The sequence below is a fragment of the Marmota monax genome, unplaced genomic scaffold, assembly GCF_021218885.2.
Source record: "Marmota monax isolate L192 unplaced genomic scaffold, Marmota_monax_Labrador192_F-V1.1 WCK01_AAM20220418_F8-fsc00002, whole genome shotgun sequence".
Classification (NCBI taxonomy): Eukaryota; Metazoa; Chordata; class Mammalia; order Rodentia; family Sciuridae; genus Marmota; species Marmota monax.
In genome coordinates, this window is record NW_026693571.1 from 15,950,117 (window position 1) to 15,970,787 (window position 20,671).

A 20,671-nucleotide genomic window follows, 5' to 3' on the forward strand; every position below is an offset into this window, starting at 1 on the left:
AGGTCACTGTTTGACAAATGTTCTTGTGTTTTTACAGTTTGATATTTAAAAACTGAAAATGTATCATGAATTAATGTATAAACTATAATGAAATTGTACGACTATAAAAACAGTATGAGCTCTTTTATGTAAATACATACAAACTCACAGAATTCAGCACAAATATTATCAATATTTATTTCTGGACAGAGCACTGTGTTGTATTATAATTTTATTCTTAGAATATTGTCTATTCTTCAAATGTTCTACAATGCAACATACTTTCTTTCTATAAGAAAATAACCTAAAAAAATGAGCTTTATGATTCCATGCCTGATAAACCAGCTCTACTCCTACCAAAATTTTATCATTAGGAGAAAATAGTATCAAAACAGCTTCCTACCAGGGTTAAAAATGGTTTATGTCCTCAGATATTAAAACAAAGTGGGACCATAAAATGTTACTACTGAGCTTTTGAAATAATTGGAATAATACTTTTACATCTAAATCAGTTGTCTCTCTCAGAATATATTTGTCTTTGAGGGGTTGGTATGGAATAGGACTTTATTTAATGGAAGCAAACAGCATCTAGCACTAAAACAATTCTGGAACAATGCTGAGTTCATCATTTGAAAACCCTTTAACATTGGTTAAGTGACTTCTTATACTCAGAGGTTCAGTTTCCTTATCTGAAAAATAATTGTAGATACTGATACCTAATTTCTAGTGATAAAATATGAAATCTACATGCCTGGTTTAGTTAAAGCACCCAGCAGTCATTGATAGCACAGAAGGGATGATGGTGATAATAATAATAATAATAATAATAATAATAATAATAATAATAATAATAGAGGCTAACAAAACAGTAAGCCCTAACATGTGCCAGTGACTGTTATGGTGTTTCACAGCATCAGTGTGTTTTACCCTTGTATTAACCCTCTATTCTTCTTCTTCTTCTTTGGTCATTTTGCACTCCTTACAAACAAGGAAGTGAAAAACATATATTCCTTACTAAAGTTCACATTTGTACTCATAAGAATTGTAATAGCAGCAGTAGCCAGTAGCAGTATCAAGGAGGATAATTAAACTGACAAAACCATTGATTGCAACTACATAACAATAGAAATTTTCTTTTTTGTTTGGCTACTAAAACTACATGGATTCCAGGGTGATGTTCCAATAATGAATGAGTATTTATCTTATTAAAGATGACGACCTAAGGGTAACATTGATATGTTCTTCATATTTTATAAAAGCTTATTTTTTCATGGGTATATCAGGTTCTTCAGCTTGAGTGGTGTGGGAACACCTGTTGGCTAGGGTCCTATCTGTAGTGGTCACCCTACCCTTCCCTTTCCTCAGCCACATGTGTTTAATTGCTTATTACTGCTGTAAACATTACTAGAATTTCTATGGATTTTAAAGCAACATAAGCCACGCACAGTGGTTCAGACCTGTAATCTCAGTGACTCAGGAGACTGAAGCAGGAGGATCACAAGTTCAAAGCCAGCCTCAGCAACTAAGCAACGACCTAAGACCCCGTCTCAAAATAAAAAATAAAAAGGACTTGGGATGTTGCTCAGTGGTTAAGCACCCCTAGGTTCAATATTCAATACCAATAATAATGATAATAATAATAAATCAACATAAATCTATTATCTTAATATTTCTGGACACTGGTAACAAGGGTCACACTAGGCTAAAATAGAAATATTGGCAGGGTTCATTTTGGAGGCTATATGTAACAATCTGTTTAATTGCATTCTTCATTTTTTAGAAGGTATGGAGGTCCATGATTTGTGGCCCCATTCCTCCATATTCAAGCCAGAAATACTGGCCCAAGTCTTTCGCATCATGCCACTTCTCTGCTTTTCCATCTTCTGCTTCCCTCTAAGGACTCTGAGATAATACTAATATAGACAATTCATGATAATCTTCCATCAGCTACTTAGCAATTTCTGTGTGTGTGTTTTATTTGTTCTAATTAATTATATGTAGAATGCATTTTTACACATCATACATACATGGAGTATAACTTCTCATTTTTCTGGTTGTATATGATGTAGAATCACACCACTCGTATAGTTATATATGTACATATGGTAATCATGTCTGATTCTACCTGCATACCTGCCCTCCCTTCCCTCCCCTCTGCCTAATCCAAAGTACCTCTATTTTTCCCTAGCATCTCCCTTATTGTAAGTTAGCATCTGCATATCAGAGAAAATATTCAGCCTTTGGCTTTCTGGGATTGACTTATTTTGTTTAGTATGATATTCTCTAGCACCATCCATTTACTGGCAAATGCCATAACTTCATTCTTCTTTAAGGCTGAGTAATATTCCATTGTATATATACCACATTTTTCTTATCCATTTACCTGTTGAAGGGCAGCCATGTTGGTTCCATAACTTAGCTATTATGAGTTGAGCTGCTATAAACATTGATGTGGCTGCATTATTGTAGTATTCTGATTTTTAATTCCTTTGGATATAAACTGAGGTGTGGGATAGCTGGGTTAAATGGTGGCTCCATTCCACATTTTACTGCTTTCCATAATGGTTGCACCAGTTTGCCATACCACCAGCAGTGTATGAGTGTGACTTTTCCCCCACATGAGTGTACCTTTTCCCCCACATCCTTGCCAACATTTATTGTTGCCTGTATTCTTGATGATTGCCATTCTGACTGGAGTGAGATGAAATCTTAGCTTTGATTTGCATTTCTCTAGCTAATTAGCGATCTTAATCCCATCCAGAACCCTAATTTCCCTTTGCTATCTAACCTAACACATTCATGGGTTCAGGAATTAGGATACAGAAGTTTCTGAAGAATTCTGTTGACCACAACATCTGAACACTGCTTCCAGCTCTAGCTCTTCTCTCTTCATCCTAAAGCCCTCTGATGTAAAGCAGACAGATGTGCATGGCGTTTTCTGTTTCGCTTCACACTGTGTTCTTGGGATCATCCTAATTAAATAGCTTAAATAATCATTGCTTAGATTTTCTATCAAGTCAAAGACAACGATGCATCAAAAGAATTTTCTAAGTCAATTAATGAGGGTTTGAAAATTCCTCTGAGGATGCAAAACATTATGCATGGGTAAGTTAGTAGCACTGAATTCTTAACTTTTTATTACTAACATTTTAGAGTATATTTTAGTCACGTCTACATTACAGCTTTCGTGATTTTAAATATCTTATTGGAGTCATTAAAGACACGGTGTTTCTAGCATTATATTTTAGATATTTCACTTCCTGTTTCTTCATTCACCTCCATGAACCTTGAAATAGCAAAATTTTCTTTTTTTCTACGATGGTTTGGAAACTGTGCTTGTCTGTTCTAGTAAAGAATGCACAGATAACAAAATAGTCTTTTATGCTGTACCTTTTTCTAATAAAACAATTCCTATTGTATTTATTAGAAAAAAATAGAAATGAAAACTTGGACAGAATAATTTCCTGGTATGGGTGTATACACACATTTGTGGGAGAACGAAATGAGTTTTATTTCAGAGAGACATACAGGGGTTACTGGGACAGGTTTTGGATTCAGTCTGTCCTGGGTTCAAACTCCAGCTGCATTATTTGTTAGTTTCATGGCCTGAAAGGAATAATTCTCTTCTCTGTGCTCAAGATCCTTACTTATAACACATGGGTAACACCTCCAGTGAAATTGGCTGCTGTGAGAATTAAGGGTGATAAAAGTTTGGAGAGCATTTGCCATTGTGACTGACATCTGTATGCACTAAGTGAAAGTTCATTCAACCTGGGGAAACTGAAATCCACATTTTCTAGTGGGTGGGGTGCAAATTCTTGGAGACACAGCAATAGGGAGTCAAGGAGGGAGAAAGTCAGTCCCCTTAGAATATCTTTCCATCAAAGACACTGTTGGAGCTCTTGCAGCTCCATGAACTTCAGCACCACCAAAGGAGAGTAAGCTAATATGCTTGGAGCCCACCCATAGTCATAATTTTTTTCAACACAATTTTACTTTCAATCTGTATATCTGTATGGTCACCTTCCATTTATGGCATGTGGTAACAGTTTCTCACTTATGGTAGTGATATAAAATATTCTTTTAACATATATTTAAGGTAAAAAAAATCAGTCAAAAAATTTTTTTAAACAAGAGAATAGGCAAAAGAGTAAAAACAATTCAGGGAAGGTCTTATGAGAATGACCGAAACTTCCAAAGCACATCTCAGGGGACTCTATTTATAGTGCTTTCTGAAAATGAATGGTGACTTTCTGGAAGAGAGGTTATGCATCAGGACTCTCCCCCAGTTAGACACTCAGCTGTTGCCTTCCCCTGCTAATTATGACTATGACTCCACTATTCACACCTCTGCGAGTTTAGGGTTTTTGAGTCATCTGAGGTTAAGGGGAAGATAAAATGAAATAGGGTTGCTAAGCTTGTCCCATCCCTAGTTCACTTAAATAAGGTACATGAAGGCTACACCCACTTTTTTGTGTATTCTTGAACCCAGCACAGGAGAAGAATAAATATTTGAAGAATAAATGAATGCAGCATGAGTACCCTTGAATAGAATTATAGGGGCTTTAGTCCACCCTTTCTCAAGAATATCCTCAGTGCAAATGTCTAGTGAAAATTATTATCATTTCAACAGTGTTCTTCTTTTAAGATAAGAAATATTAACTGAATCACTAACATGAATCAAGTATGCTCACAAGTAATGAATGTGATCCTCGGTATACACAATGCCTGCTAGGCATCGGCAGGGTTGCACAGCTTGAAGAATGTTAAGGTCAGTTAGTGACAGAGTCAAAATTTGATTTTGTGTTTAACTGATTTTGAATCCAGAGTCACAAAAATTTATTTCCATACTACTAAAACATATTCAGTCTTTCTTTTGTCATACTTTCATACAGAAGATGACCTATTCTTCAATTGAATGAATCATTATGAATTTTGCATTTTTGAATGACACTTTACCAAAAAGCCACACAAATTATGTAGAAAATACATAAATATCAAATATATTAAAGCTACAAAGTGAATAAGTAAAACTATGGAATGTAAGCATAGAAAAACTAAAACCAAAAACAAAAAACCTATATTACTTATGCTTTTTTGTCATTACATATTTCAATTATTTCATGTTTTATCATAGAAAAAAAATGAAATATATTAATCTTTTAGATACACATAGAGGTTTTTAGTTTAATTTGCTTTTAGATTCTAATCATCCTTTTCATCTTTATTTACCCTGGAAGATGTCCCAACTTGGTACACATTCTAAGTTCCATTAAAAGTTTGTAGATATCTTAGTAAAAACAACAGATCTCTTTGTTATCTGATTAAAAGTTAATATCAATAAATGCTTTTAACTTATCTTTGTGGAAAAGACTCCATGAGTTCTTAAGGGTTTTTTTTTTTTTTTTTCATAATCAAAATAAGCTTTTCTGCCATCCAAACACATTAAAAAAGACTAGCAAAACTAGGGTTTTAATCCAAAAGTAGACATAAGAACTTTAAGGATGTCCAGAAACGTAGCATTCAGCCTACTCCAGAAGTGAGACATTCGGAAATGGCAATAACTATCCATTTTCATAAACATAATTAGCTACCCTAATGTCACTCTATGGTAGCTCATCAGCCAGTATCCATCAATGTACTTTTCTCTATTGAATTGATGTCAGGGTTTACCCCTTCCTTTAAAGAGCATCCAATCTATTTGCATAATAAGAGACATTGTCATATTAAGGTTGTTTCTACATGTTAAGCTAGTTACCCTACAAAATGTAAAACTTACTAAGTTACTTGCATTTATATATTTGTTATTGTTTTCAGTAGAAAAATATTCCAACGAAAATTTGCTTAACAGACTCTTAACAGTCCATATATTTGTTTCATGTATGTGTTTTACAGACAAACATTTCTAACAGTCACTCTAGTCAAATTATCCTAAATTTTGGAATGTTCTAATGAATAAAATATCAATAATTAAACAATGAAATGTCTCATAACTTATATGATCATTGACATACTGGCAGGTTCACATAGTCTAATAGAAAAACTCCTACAAAATCATTTGATCAGTTCAGATGCCTGTGCTATTTAAATATCAACCACATAAATATACACACCCCAAATATACTTAGAATTCATTACACACACGCTTTACTAGTTGCATTTCACACATGTTATTTCTTTAATAGGTAGTGACCTTGGGATTTTCCTCACATCTTCTTTAGGCCACCCCACAGTCATCCTACCTAAATAGTTGGAAACAATCAGAAATGAACTAGAGAGTATGGCATGCAGCCTATTCAGCCTAACAATGACATTTTCCATACTCTATCACCCCTCCAGTTTCTATTCTTACTTCCTTCTGTCTCACCCAATCAAAACAGGGCCATCAAGAACAGACCAGCACTTTATTTATTTATATTATTTTATGCACAGCACTAAGGAAAGCACAGCTAAAATGGGTGCTACCAATCTTTGACTAAAACAACCATCCTCCAAAGAACCGTCTATCATTTAATAGGGATGACCATTCAGTGAAAAAGAAATTATTTCTCTGCCAGTGATGAGGTAACAATGCATCCATGGTTAAGTCTGCTGTGAAACAATATGTTAGAGGAAATTGCTGATGCATGGTTAGTTGCAGAATTTCTAAGATCACCTGAATATCCTAATATGCCTATTCAAAAACTTATTACACCACAGAAAACTTTTTCTAAGGAACATGTATGCCACATAATACAGTTTGGAGAACAGAGTACTAAAGGAATAAAGCCCTCCCAGAAGCACACATTCAAGTTCTTCGGGTATTGACCATAAGGTAAGAAAAACAGGGGTCTCCCTTTGTCTTGTTTCACATGGAGACTCACCTACTCACCTGGCAACAGCAATTACAAAGCCCCAAATCTGTTGCACATTTTACTGGATCTTTCATCATTTGCTGATGTAAACACATAAGGTATAGAGAGATCTTGTAACAAAGTTAGCAGAAGTACTACAACTACTAAGGGATGCATCTATTTTTTATTTGTTTTAATTAGTTACACATTACAGTAGAATGCATTTATGTACTTTGATATATCATATATAGATGGGATATAATTTCTCATTTTTTCTGAGTATTTATGTTGCAGAATCATATTGGTCATGTAGTCACAATAATAATGTGTGTTTCATTTTACTATATTTCCTATCCCCACATCCCCTCTCTTTCCCTCCCATCTCCTCCCCCTACCTAATCTAAGGTAACACTATTCTTCCCTAGTGCCCCAACCCACTGATAATTGTGAATTTGCATCTGGATATTAGAGAAAACATTCAGCCTTTGGTTTTGTGGAATTGGCTTATTTCTCTCAGGATGATATTCTTCAACTCCAACCATTTACTGGCATCTATTTTATGCACCAGATTAGATTCTGAGGATCATAAGGTAATAAAATACTACAAATAAACACAACGAACATTTTAATGACTTCTATATTCTCCAAGGAAAAGTAGAAAAACAATACGTTTTAATTGGTAACTTCTCTGTAGACTGGTCCTCATAAAAGACATAGAAAAGCTGTCCCTTTTTTCTTTTCATAATTATAATTCTTCCTAATTGCACATGTTACTTAAAACTAGAAAGTTTTGGAGGGAACCATAGTATTCTGTTGGCCTTCAAAGTTCTAGGTGGGGTATTTTATGCCCTATAGATTTATACCCTAAGTATAAATTCTGGCATTATTTAAACAGTTTTGAATATATTAGTAGAGCTTTACCTGTTCAACTCTATCAAATATTACTTTCACCTGTATGATGATATTAGAAATGCCTTTGTCACAAAGTTCACTAAGAGACTCTGAGTCAACTCTGCTAGTGTCCAATCCCTTTGTATGTGATGTCATTTGTTTTGTTATAGGGGGAAAATATGATACAGCTATGGACTGTATTGCCTTCAAAAATAAAGAGATGGAAAAAATCCACAGTTTTATTTAAAAATTATTTTTAAACCGAATTATATTATCAAAATGAGAAACTTTCCTTAAATATTAACTATTTTCCCTGGAGACAACTCATAATTTCACATATAATACCTTATAATTTGTTTTTATAGCAGATCATAGGTTCAATTTGTAGTCAAGATACATGTTTGAAAAATTATGGTGTTCCACATAGTGATGAGAAAATTAATCAGGAAAATATGAAAGACTATTTATGTGAAGATCTCAGTCCAAATATTTATATATACATGACACAGAAGTGCAAAGAATGAGCTATGTAAACACAGTCCTTCTAATAAACAGGAGAGTTGAATACCACCTCATGGTTAAGGTAGTAATATTTACTGTTTCTAAGTACCTGCTATGTGTTCTCCAGGCAATTTACATACATAATTACATTTTTTTTAAGAGAGAGTGAGAGAGATAGAGAGAGAGAGAGAATTTTAATATTTATTTTTTAGTTATCGGCGAACACAACATCTTTGTTTTGTATGTGGTGCTGAGGATCGAACCCGGGCCGCACGCATGCCAGGCAAGCGCGCTACCGCTTGAGCCACATCCCCAGCCCACATAATTACATTGTATCAACAATGGACCTATAAAGTATGTGGTAACCATTTCAGATATAAAGAAATCAAATTTTAGAATAAGTAATTTTCTCAAAGTCATACAAATAACAGATCCCCTAAAGAATCTAGATAACAGTATAACCAGCCCACAAACGTGAATACAAGTTAGGGCTTTAGATACCTTTTAAAATTAAATTAGTTATCTTAAAAAAAAAAAAAAAAACATAGTAAGGCAGGGGGAAACTAGTAGATTAATTTGACTAGTCTGGAATACAAAGGATAATCTTGACATAATTGACACTGCAGTTCTATATACCTATCCAAAGATACATTTTTAAGGTTCCTCAAAAAAGGCACCAGATTTTTTTTAGTGCCTTATACAATTTATATTAACTAATAAAAATTAGGTATTTTCCCTCTCATGGTTTCAAAACAGAGAAAATTTCCAGTGAGTGATAAAATGGGATGAATTTTGGGATAAAATATAACATTAAAAAGACATTTTAAATATAGAAAGATATCTTGTTACATTTGTTCACAGAACCACATTGGAAAAGTTCAACCTTCGTGTGATTGCAACATGAGTAAGTGGAAAGTCACCAACTCTCATTTGATTTAAATAAACCAGGTTACTATATTATTTCTTCTGAGACTTATCACCTTTTACAGACATAATTTTCTGCCCAAATTAATTCAATATAAGATTTACTGGCATATCAAAATTAATTCTCCCCAAATTAAACTAAACATATGCAATGAAATAAAATACATCTTATTTCTTTCTTTTCTTTTTTTTTTTTTTTTTTTTTGTACAATAGGAGTGGCTGAGGAGCCAGACATTCCGGGGGGTTTGACACCAGTATGTTCCTGGTGTCAACAGCTGGTTCCCTTGCTTCCTGTTGGTGATTTAATTAGATCCCCTAGTGGGTTAGTTAGCAAAATAGTTCCTGGTAGCCCAGCAAAGAGATTGTTCCCAAATCCTTTACATCAACCATATAAAAACCTAATTCCCTATATTAAATTTATTTCTGCTTAAAATCAATCACTGCTTTCTATTAAATGTCTCTAAAACATGCGTTATACATCTCAATTGTTTCATTGGAGGGATTAGATAAAATAATCTTTTGTACATAAGTGGAAGAATAGAGGAATAAATGGTAGCCAAGACAATTATGAAAGATTGCTTGAAAGAACTTCCCTTAGCAGATACTGGCTTAGGAATAAGCAAATACACTAGTAGAACATCCAAAGAATAGAAAATCCAGGATATATTAAACATTCCTGCATATCAAAGGTAGTATTTTAAATCATTGGGAAGAGTGTGATTCACTTAATAAATGCTGATTTTTTAACTAACTTCCTTTATTTAAAAAAAAAATTAAGTTGGATTCCTGTTTCATGCTATGTACATAAGAAATTCTAGGCACATTAGCTATTCAACTATAAAAATTAAAATCTCAAGGAAAAAATGTAGAAAACTACATGTGTGACACAGGGGTTACAAACTCCTTTACTAAAGACAAGAAATAGAAACTATGAAAAAAAGAATAAGCATATTTAACACAGTGAGTGTTTAAAAGTGTTCAATAGCAAGAAATATGAAAATCATAGTCATTTATGATAAATTAAGAAAAATATTTATAGTACATAAGATAATGTAATTATTCAACATGTTATCTTACAAATGTTTAAAACAAAATCATAATTTAAATATGATTAAATGATATGAATATATAATACATAAAAGATCAAACCAACCAAATGACAAAGAAACATAACAATACTCAGTTTCATGAGGAAAATGCTAATTAAAATAATAGTGAAACATCATTTGAAAATACCTGATTGGAATTTTTTAATTTATTCATTTATTTAATCTAATCGGTTATATGTGATAGGAGAATACGCTTCAATTCATTGAACACACATGGAGCGTAATTTTTTATTTCTCTGGTTGTACACATAGTAGGGTCATACCATTTGTGCAATCATACATGTACCTAGGGTAATGATGTCCATCTCATTCCACCATCTTTTCTATCCCCCACTCCCCTTTGGCCAACTCTAATTGGAATTATGAATGGACCAGTAGTTTTTTCTAAACTGCTGGAGTAATTGTTAATTTTGCTAGCATTTTTATGAGAATAATCTGATAATATATATTCAATAATGCATCATTAGAGAGGAGAAAATTTCTAATCTATTTCACTAGAATATTTTTCTGAAAGTTGAGGGCTGTGCTATCCAATAGAAATATAATTCAAATAATAAATGCAAACAAAATATGTAATTTACATTTCTAGCAACCATACTGCACTGCAACACTAAACTATTTAAAATCAATTTAATTACGCTTATGTATTATAATCCAACAAAGTTAATATGATAACATTTCAACATGTTATCATTATACATATTATTGGGAGATTTTACATTCTATTTTTTGTTTAGAGGTTTTGCCCATCAGCAGATAGAAAACATATATAATCATAGAAAAATCTGCTTTCTACATCCTTAATATGGAATATGATTTGAGCTCACAATCCTTTATTGTTAAATTTTTATATAAACAATTAACATGTAATAACAATTGCCTAAATTTGTAATATAACCTACTTGAATGTAGTTTTATTTGGCAATACTCAGTCTCTTGTATTCAGACAGTTGTATAGATTTATTTATGGTTGGAGTTTTTTTTTTTCACTTGTTGTTTAGTGAGTTGTTTAATGCCTCCCTATTGCTGAGGCTGGCTTTGAATTGGAGATCCTCCTTTCTTTGCCTCCCAAGCTGCTGGGATTACAGGCATGGTGAGCATGATTGGAGTTGTAATTAAGTGATTATGATGGAAAAAAGAGATAGATCAGGGAGTCAAAGTATATGTAGGGGTGGGATTGTAAAGATGCACGGATTCCAACTTGATAAAAAAGAAGGGAGGATCTATAGCATGCAAAGCTATGTAATAATTTTACACGGTGACAATTCAATATTTTCACAAAAAGAAATATCAGTTATTTAGTTTTCATTAAGATCCATACCTCTCCCCTGTTTAAGAGAGAGAGAGAGAGAAAAAGAGAGAGAGAGAGAGAAAGAGAGAGAGAGAGAGAGAGAGAAGGAAGAAGAGTTCCAGGAACATAGAAGAAAAAAATAGAAAAGGAGAGAGAAAAATGCAATAGAAATATGTAAACACACCAGAAAAAAACACACATAAAATGGATTCTTAATGGAGTTTATGGAAGTCTTCTCTGAAAGTTTTCATAAGGGGAAAAAAATCCCCTTTGCTATGATCTCATAAGCTTTTGAGTACAATTAAATTACAGTAGTACTACTGATGTTGAAAATAAAAATGAAAAAATTTTGTCAAAGCCAGTTTTCCTCCATCTGCTCCTGTGACAGCTACGTGACCAAATGTGTCTACAGCGTGTATACATCCTCCTCTACCTTGACTCTTTGCTTTATTCTCATCTGGCTAATCCCCTCTGCAGAACTACTTACTTCTTTCCCTAAGGTCATCTCTAAATTTCAGGATGCCAAATCTACTGACAAAACTTCAGTCCTCGATTTGCTTGACCTTCTTCTGCCCAGTTTACAACGTTTACCTTCCTGAAACATTCTATTTCTGATTTCTTGCTCTCATACTGGTGTTTTCCTTCATTTTAACCTGTATTAGTCATACTGTGAAACTAACATTTAAATGCTTACTCCCCAGGCACAGTGGGACATGACTGTTATCCCAGTAGCTGGAGAGGCTGAGTCAGGGCAATTTGGAGTTCAAAGCCAGCCTCAGCAATTTAGCCAGATGCTAAGCAACTTTGCTAGACCCTGTCTCTAAGTAAAATATAAAAAGATCTGGGGCCAGGCACAGTGGTACACACCTGTAATCCCAGCTATTCGGAAGGCTGAGTCAGTAGAATCATGAGTTCAAAGCCAGCCTCAGCAACCATAGGCACTAAGCAACTCAGTGAGACCCTGTCTCTAAGTAAAATACAAAATTGGGCTGGGGATGTGACTCAGTGGTCCAGTGCCCCTGAGTTCAATCCCTGGTACCAAAGGAGGAAAAAAAAGAGGTCTGGGGACCTGGCTCAGAGGTTAAGAACCCCATACAATAAATAAATAAAAATTAAAAAATAAAGTTTATTTTCTGCAGGTCTCTATCCTGAGTCATCTTTTCTTTCTACTATAAATTTTCTCTGAATTATTCAGTTGCAGTTTCAAATGCTATATTTCCCCCAATGTTGTATCTATAGCCTAAATTGCCTTTCTGATATCCCAAGCCCTAACATCAAACCCTTTACTTGACATCTCAACTGAAATACTTCTCAGGCTCCTCAAATGTAACTTCTGAAATTGGAATCTTGATCTTTTTTCATGACTCCCAGTTCCTTCCTGATCTGTCAATCCTTTCCACTGGAATGAATGACAACTGCACCATCCTTCTGCTTTTCTGTGCCATAAGCATAATAGTTCCTCTTCCCATCTCTTTCCTCCCCAGGTCTCAGATCTACTGTGTCACAAAAGTTACGTAGGTAATAGGTTTTAATAAGTCATCCACTTCTTGCTCTCTTTGGTCAGTAAACTTCTAATTGATTACCATCTTCCACTGCAGCACTCTTCATTATGACAATAGCAGCTGATGTGCTCTTCTAAGAACAAAAAGCTAATCAAGGCCTCCCTCTGCTTAAAACTCAAGATCTACCCATTATACAGAGGAAACTTTCAACACAGGTCTATGCAATTTAGCTTTTTTCTGCAAATCTTCCTCTCATCATTGTAACACTGTGAGTTTAACTTTGTCATATTATAACCTTGGTTTTGTCACTCTGAGCCTCATTTCTTTACCCCCTTCATTGATCATACCTGAACTTATTAATTTATTTGTATCTCTACAGTTTAGCAAAAATCAAACTGAATTCTGATTTGCTTTATAAGGTGATCACAAATCCTTTTATGAAAATATTGTTACTTAATAAGGATACTATACTTTCTATTACAGAAAAAAAAAATTGCTGGTAAAGGACTAAATCTCTGAAGTAAAATACTTAAATCACTTCAGACTGATATTAACCCACTGGCATTGTATGTAAAGTCTTCATAATGGCCTGTCAATGATGCCATTTTTCTTCATATGCCAAGAGGAATGAGATAATTTCTAGCAAATTATGTTACATTTATATCTCCTCTTCCTCTTTTGCTATGATAAATGTCTCAACCATTCTTTCACTCCATATACTGAAATTTAAACAGACTTTAAAAATTTGCCATCAGGACATAATACATTTTTCAAACAAACAAAACCATCCTGTTAAAAATGGAAAATGTTATACTATTGTTATAACTTTATAACTGCACAATTCAGAACTCTAAGCATCTGATGACTCACAATATTAACCTTTACATAGATGTATACCTTGTCAACTCTAGGCACTTAAGTTTCAAGGCTTAAAAATAACTGCATGGATTTTCTTCAAACTCCAGTAATAAAGCCAGGAAACTCCAAATATTCTTACCTGGAGGATCACTGGACTGACTTACACTGTATCCTTAGTGCACTAAAGGAAAAAACTTAATTCTCAGATTGCTTAATTTTCAGTGGAAGACACATGGAGGACATCATTTTATCAAAGACAACAACTTTCTAAAAAGAAGACACCAGTGGGAAGAGAAGTGTCAGTTTTTTTTGATAAATAAAGATATTCTAGCTCTAATATTCCTCCCACCCCTTCAAAGAGAAGGAAATTGAAGGTAGTTTCATGGCCAAAAAAAAAAAAAACAAGTGCATCTGGGTCTTACATAGTCTGGCACTAGAACATCAAAAATTCCCTATTCCCTCCTTCTTTCAGACCTCCTCAATCCTTCCATCACAGCTTCTAATTATAACCATCTTTCATATAAGGCAACTGGCTGTCAGATCAAATGTTGATCTTCTACCAACAACAACCTTATTACCCTTTTCTTCTTCATCTTTTTAAAATATGCAGCTTTATTGCAGTAAAAATGACATAATCACTAGCAAATATTGAAAGCGTACAATTTGCTAAGCGTTGACAGATGAATGTCTGTGAAGCCATCATCATAATGAGGCTAATAAATATTTATCACCACTAAATTTCCTTGTGTCCTTTGATATTCCCTTACCCTCTTCTTTTAAAAGAAAGAAGAGTTTCATTGAGGCCAAGGAATCTATGGAAGAACAACTACACATCATTGGCCATTAAGCAGTCAGTGGGCTGGTAGTCTCTGAATCAACCATCTATTCTCGGCCTCCAAGCCGATTTCTGGGAATCTGAATGATTTAACATTTTTTTTTGGGTGTGGAATGACAGGACGTGGTAAAGGAACAATTTCTAAGTTACAGATAAATACCCAGAATGTGAAAGTTCTAAACATGTATTGAAAAATGGTAAGAGAGAATTAATGAAATATCTCATTAAATTAAAACCAAAGTAAATGTTTGCCTCAATTTTACCTTTTTCCATAGTTACCTAATAATGAATTTATCTCCTAAGATTATAAACTGTACTTAAGCCCAAATAAAATGAATAAACCTTGTAGATTCTTCACACATTAACAAGACATATTCTATAGTTGTCACTCCTGTGATTTTGCAGAATTAAAACCTTTGTGTTTCTTCATTGTGTCCTAAAAAAAAAACATGGTGACTTAGAAGTTTCAACTTCACCAGTCTGAAAACTTTCATAGGTGAAAGAACACAATAAATTATTAAATATTTTCATATAATTATACTGAAAAATGAATTTCTTTTTTTAATATATATTTTTTTGGTTGTAATTGGACACAATACCTTTATTTTAATATTGTGCTGAGGATTGAACCCAGGGCCTCACACGTGCTATGCAATCACTCTACTACTGAGCCACAACCTGAGCCCCCAGAAAAATGAATTTTTTATACTGAATAGAAACTACTCTTCTGATGTTCACCCTTATCAAGGTAACATGATCTTCGTTCACATAAAGTAAAAACACAATAAATAATCACTATTAAAAGAAGGTCAGAATTTCAAGTGGCCTTGACACTATTTTGTTCCTCTGAATAAAGACACATCTATGGCTAAAAAGAAATGGGAATATTGATTTTGACCTCTGTTCTCAGGTCTGTTAGATCAAAAGAAAAAGAAGTTGGTGGAGAAGGAGGAAGAGGAACAGGAGGAGGAAAAGAAAGAGGAGAAGCAGGAGGGGAGAAGGAGAACAGGGAGAAAAATGAGAAGGAATAAAGTAAAAGGAATTTTAAGCCAGGAACTGTTCTTGTATTTTGTGATATGTCCTTATAATCTACAGCACATACACAAATTAGGCAATGGAAATTGCTAATATGGAGAAATGGCAGAGCAGCTTAAAAGAAAGGAAAATATGACATACCACATAATAAAACATAACTTATTTTAATAAAATTGATACAAAGAAAATTTTATAAATGACTACAAGTCATTGAGGAATTACTTATCATGATTACAAAGGGAAACTATCTTTCTGAATTACTCCAATGCAGAAAACTTGGAAATGACAAAGAAATTTCTAAAAAGCTCATTATTTTCCTCTAAGTGACAAACAAACCCAGGATGGAAATAATTCCACACAATATCTGATATTTTTCACCACCTGGGCTCTCTTAATGTCTGTAGTAAAACTTGTATTCCATTCTTACTATTTAATAGAGACAGAATTACAAGGCAAATAATAGTAATTCTAAATAATAACCTCTGTAAATGCTTGCCCTTCCTAATCCTATTTCATATTTGTCACCAAAAATCACTGTAAGATATTTTGTAAATTGTGAAAATAAAGGTAATAAAATATCGACTGTAACATAGGTCATTAGGTAAAAGCCATTATTATTATTATTATTATTATTATTATTATTATTATTATTTTACTAGGAATTGAACCTAGGGGTACTTTACAACTGAAGTACATCCCCAGCTCCTTTTATTCTTTTATTTCGAGTCAAGATCTCACTAAATTTCTGATAGTCTTGCTAAATTTCTGAGTCTGTCCTTGAACTTGCAAGCTTCCTGTGTCAGCCTGCCAAGTCACTGGGACTACAGGTGTGTGCCACCAAGGCCAGCTTTAACAGCCATTAAATCTTTAAAAACTTGATTTCTATTTGACAGGAATAATGCTCCTTACTTTAGAGTGCAATATTTTTTTTAATCCAGTGGTAAATATCTTGGTAAAATAGATTCTTCATATCATACTATGAAGTATCCTATAAATTTTGTTTAATACTTATTTTTTTTCACAAATATTTATATATTATCTAAATTGAATTACACTAATACTCTTTGATATGGGAAAATAGATCCTGACCTCATTTTGTCCTATTACATTCCTGTTTTATTCTTTCCTGAAAATGCTCTTTAATTGAAGAAGCTTAAATTCTCCAATATTTAATCGTATCACTCTATCGTTAGTTTTTCTCATTGAGGATTCCTTTTCTTCTCTTCTTAGAACTGTACACATTCCCCCAAGGATATGACAGTGTCTTTATACAGGAAGTCACACCCCCTACAATGCTTTGATGTGGGAGCTTGATTGCTTCATTCATTAAGTTGTCTCGGCCAATATTAGGAAGTTTCTTGGTAAGAACATTACCTTTAATATGTAATATGACACTATTGACCAATGACTTAAGAATTAAAATAATAATATGTGTGAAGCAATGACTTTTTATGATGGCACCCTGAAAAGGACTTCACCTATATTTTCTCTTTTAATCCTTAAAAAAATGCAAATATATGCTATTGATCACCCAGATTTTTGCTTTTTAATAAACAACAGGGATGGTGACAGATGTAGTTATTTACCTAAGATCATAGAGCGGATAAGCACTGAAGCTGGACCTGGGCCAGGCTGGTCACATCTGGAGCCCACCATTAGTTGGGGCCAAATCACTGTGATATCTACTCAGACCCATGCAGTAAAATTCCCTCTGCTAACTCAAGTTAACACCAGATATGCTGAGGTTTAAGCCTGAAATTTTTAGCAATTATATTTCTGAATTGTTCCATCTTAAAGTGCAAATACTCCATAATCTCTCTCTATTTTTAAAATGTCAGCAGAAATGACATAGTCAGAACCTTCTAGGCTAACCAAAGGAAAGAACATTTTTGCCAGCCACCAGAGGGTAAGTGGAGTATTTCCTCAGTAGGGCTAGTCTATGATCTTGGCTATGCTGGAAGATTGGAGTTAAAAACAAAAAGCCTCAAATCTTCAAGGACGTCAAGATGGAGAGGAGAGACCTAGACAAACCACATTCCTCAAAAGCTAGGTATACACATCCAATACACGGTAAGACAGAATATATATTAGTTCTACTCCATGCTTTTTGTTTTTAAAATGTTACCATTTATTTTACTTTTATCTGAGGCATCAAATAATACCAATAAAAATATAAAAAGATTGGGGTAGGGAATAATCTGCACTTTACTAATAATACATTAACTCCTACGCCTCATAAAGGTAGCACCTAAAATTAATGTTTAAAAAATCATTGGTTTTGCAATGAAACAGAGGAAGAATCTCTCTTTTTAGTGGACAGTATCTAATTAAACATAAGCCAGGAAATACATTCTAATCAGAGTTTTCATCCATTGTACCTCACCTTTAGTGTGTTTTAATATTGCCTATTGTATCTTTGCAGTACAAATTGATAGAGCTCTCTGATGGCAGTTCACACAGATGTGATCACTAGGAGTCAGCCACTTACTGCTCTAAATATGGTTTCAAAGGCATGAAACCATGTTTCCCACTTTACACTTTCATTACTACTCTTGTGATGAGATAAAAGGTAAAGTTTTAAGTTGTTACTCCTTGTGGGAAAATCCTATCTGGATCTCAGTTTTATTTTCTCTAAAATGAGGTCAGTGGACTAACTGACCCCTGATTGCCACATGAGACTTAAGTCTACACTGAGAAGAGAGAAAGAGTTCTCCCAGAAGAATTCTCCCTTAAAAGGGGAGGGGGAATTATTAGGAACTAGTTGTCTTAGAAGACTGCACATTTAAATAAGGTAGGTATTGGTTAGTGTCAAAAGGCTACTCATTACAAGAAAAGTGTCATTCCCCCTAACCAAATAAGGAAGTAACTGAAACAAGTGATAAATATCAATTGAGAAGGAACAAAGGAGATGGGGAAAAGGAAGAAGAATAATCAGTAGAATATAAAAGTTCTCAAGCTATTCTAAATAGCAAGTGTCTAGAAGGGTTACTTGAGTATCAGGTGAAATGAAAGCCCTTTTCTAGAAAAACTGCTCAATTTAGAACAAATTGTGCCATCTTCTAATTGACCAAATTGTTAAACTGAAATTACAAAAGAGGTAACCTACTCAGGGTTCAAAAGAGTGGTCGGTTTATTTATAGAGGCTAAGCAAAGCTTGCTCTACTGAAGTTCATGTTAACCACAGTACTCAAGAACATCAATATCCAGTGTTTAAAATATTAAAATTTTCAGGTTTCATGGGCTCTAGTTCCTTTTGTGTCATTTTTCATTGCCACAAATATATTTTCAATTTTAACTGAAAAGCAAACTTTCAAATGTATTAAAATATACAGTAGCAAAAAGAAGAAGCAGTTAAAGCCAAAGTTACATTACTTAAAAATGTGAGTAAATGATAAGGAATTTAATCCTGTTCAACAAATTAACAGAATTTCATTCAGAGGCTGCATTTCTCACTCTGAACATCTCCAATAATTAACACCCTAGTGAATTTTTTTTAGTCTTTCGATATTGAGCACTTTTTATAATCAATGTACACTTTGCAAAAGCATTAGAAAATATTTCAGAAAGGAATACAATTGCTGAACATCCATTTGAAAATGTAAATCCATTTATATAGTCAACCAAATTGACTGTCTTTTACCTAGTTAGTAGCCCGCACAGTGGTGGTAGAAGTTCTATGTACAAGGACCTGAGAGCCAAGTCACAGGGCATCTTGGCAATTTACCTGGCTGGAATTTATAAGGTACTGTAGGTAAATGGGCGATGCTACAAACGTGAGGTTTTGCTGATCATAGAATTTTAAGATGGCATGGCATGGAACTTTAACACACGTGGCAAAGAGATTTTAGAAACTCCAGGACACTGTCCAGGACGCTCTGCAAAGTTTCAGCTCCTCAGAAGTTGCAGATGCCAGTGGTTGCCCGCAGGGCAGAACAGGAAGCGCGCTCCCACCTGCTGGGTGCAGACTCCCCAACTGAGAAGCCAGAGGACACAAGAACCTCTCCTGGCTGCCTGGTAACGGGAGGAACGGGGAACGTTCTCAGTGGCCCGAGGGCAGTTATTGTCTAAGGGTGCCCCTTAGTCTCTGCAAAGTACCCAAAGTCGTCCCGGACGCTCCCCCATCCAGCCCCTCCGAACGCGAGAGCACCCACCTGGGGGCACCAGGCCGGGGGCGGGCGGGTCCTGGCTCCCGCCCCCCTGGCCGGATGCTGCAGGCAGCATTGATGCCGACGAAGCCAGAGATCTGGGGACCGCAGCCTGCACGGCCGGGTTTGGAGTCTCCAAGCCAGAGAGATACTCTCTGCGAGCTCAGGTCTCGCTTCGCGCCCCTCCCCTGCCCGCTGCCCACCCGCAGCGGCAGTAGCCCAGGTCCCCGGAAACGCAGCCAGGGCTCTGGCCACAGGCCAGGGCTGGGCTTTGCTGGGTGCCCTGAGGAAGTGAAACCGTTCAGGGGCTTGCTCTTTCATCCCGTTTTCAGAAGACTGCCTTGGTTTCTCATGATACTCCTGGGCCAATTTTTCTTACCTTTTTTTTTCACCTAAGGACTCTTGAGGCTCATGTTACCTGTGTTATCTGTGACTGTAGCTCTAGCTCTTCTTGTGCATTCGAGAACTTCCATATTATTACCTCCACTTCTGGAAGAAATAAGGGATGCATAAGGTGGACATTTGTTGGAAAGGGGGAATAGAGAAATACGTGTAATTTTAAAAAATATTTTATTCAGACTTTCTGGATTAGGTTCATATGTTGTAAAATGATGTAAATTCCATATATAAAACTTATTTCCTATCCCTTGCTCCAATTCAGAAATGGGCCCAGTGGAAAATCTGTCATGGATCTAAATAGTGGTGTTTTTAGGGTAGGGCAGGGATATAACCCAGTGGTAGAGTGCTTGCCTGGCAAGCCATGATCT

The 20,671-nt window shown here is 34.8% G+C and overlaps 1 protein-coding gene across 2 annotated transcripts in view; it reads right to left on the reverse strand.

Moving 5' to 3' along the window:
* The window catches only part of Bank1 (B cell scaffold protein with ankyrin repeats 1), a 305,105-nt gene extending 284,947 nt beyond the window's left edge, over window positions 1-20,158 (reverse strand). The window contains exon 1 of one of the 2 annotated variants that reach the window (XM_046458972.2): window positions 19,911-20,158. In XM_046458972.2, coding sequence (XP_046314928.1) covers window positions 19,911-19,980 — 70 coding nt within the window. In that variant the 5' untranslated portion in view covers window positions 19,981-20,158. The remainder of the gene's footprint in view (window positions 1-19,910) is intronic. The other variant, XM_046458971.2, reaches the window with a different exon arrangement.
* Window positions 20,159-20,671: the final 513 nt, after the last annotated feature.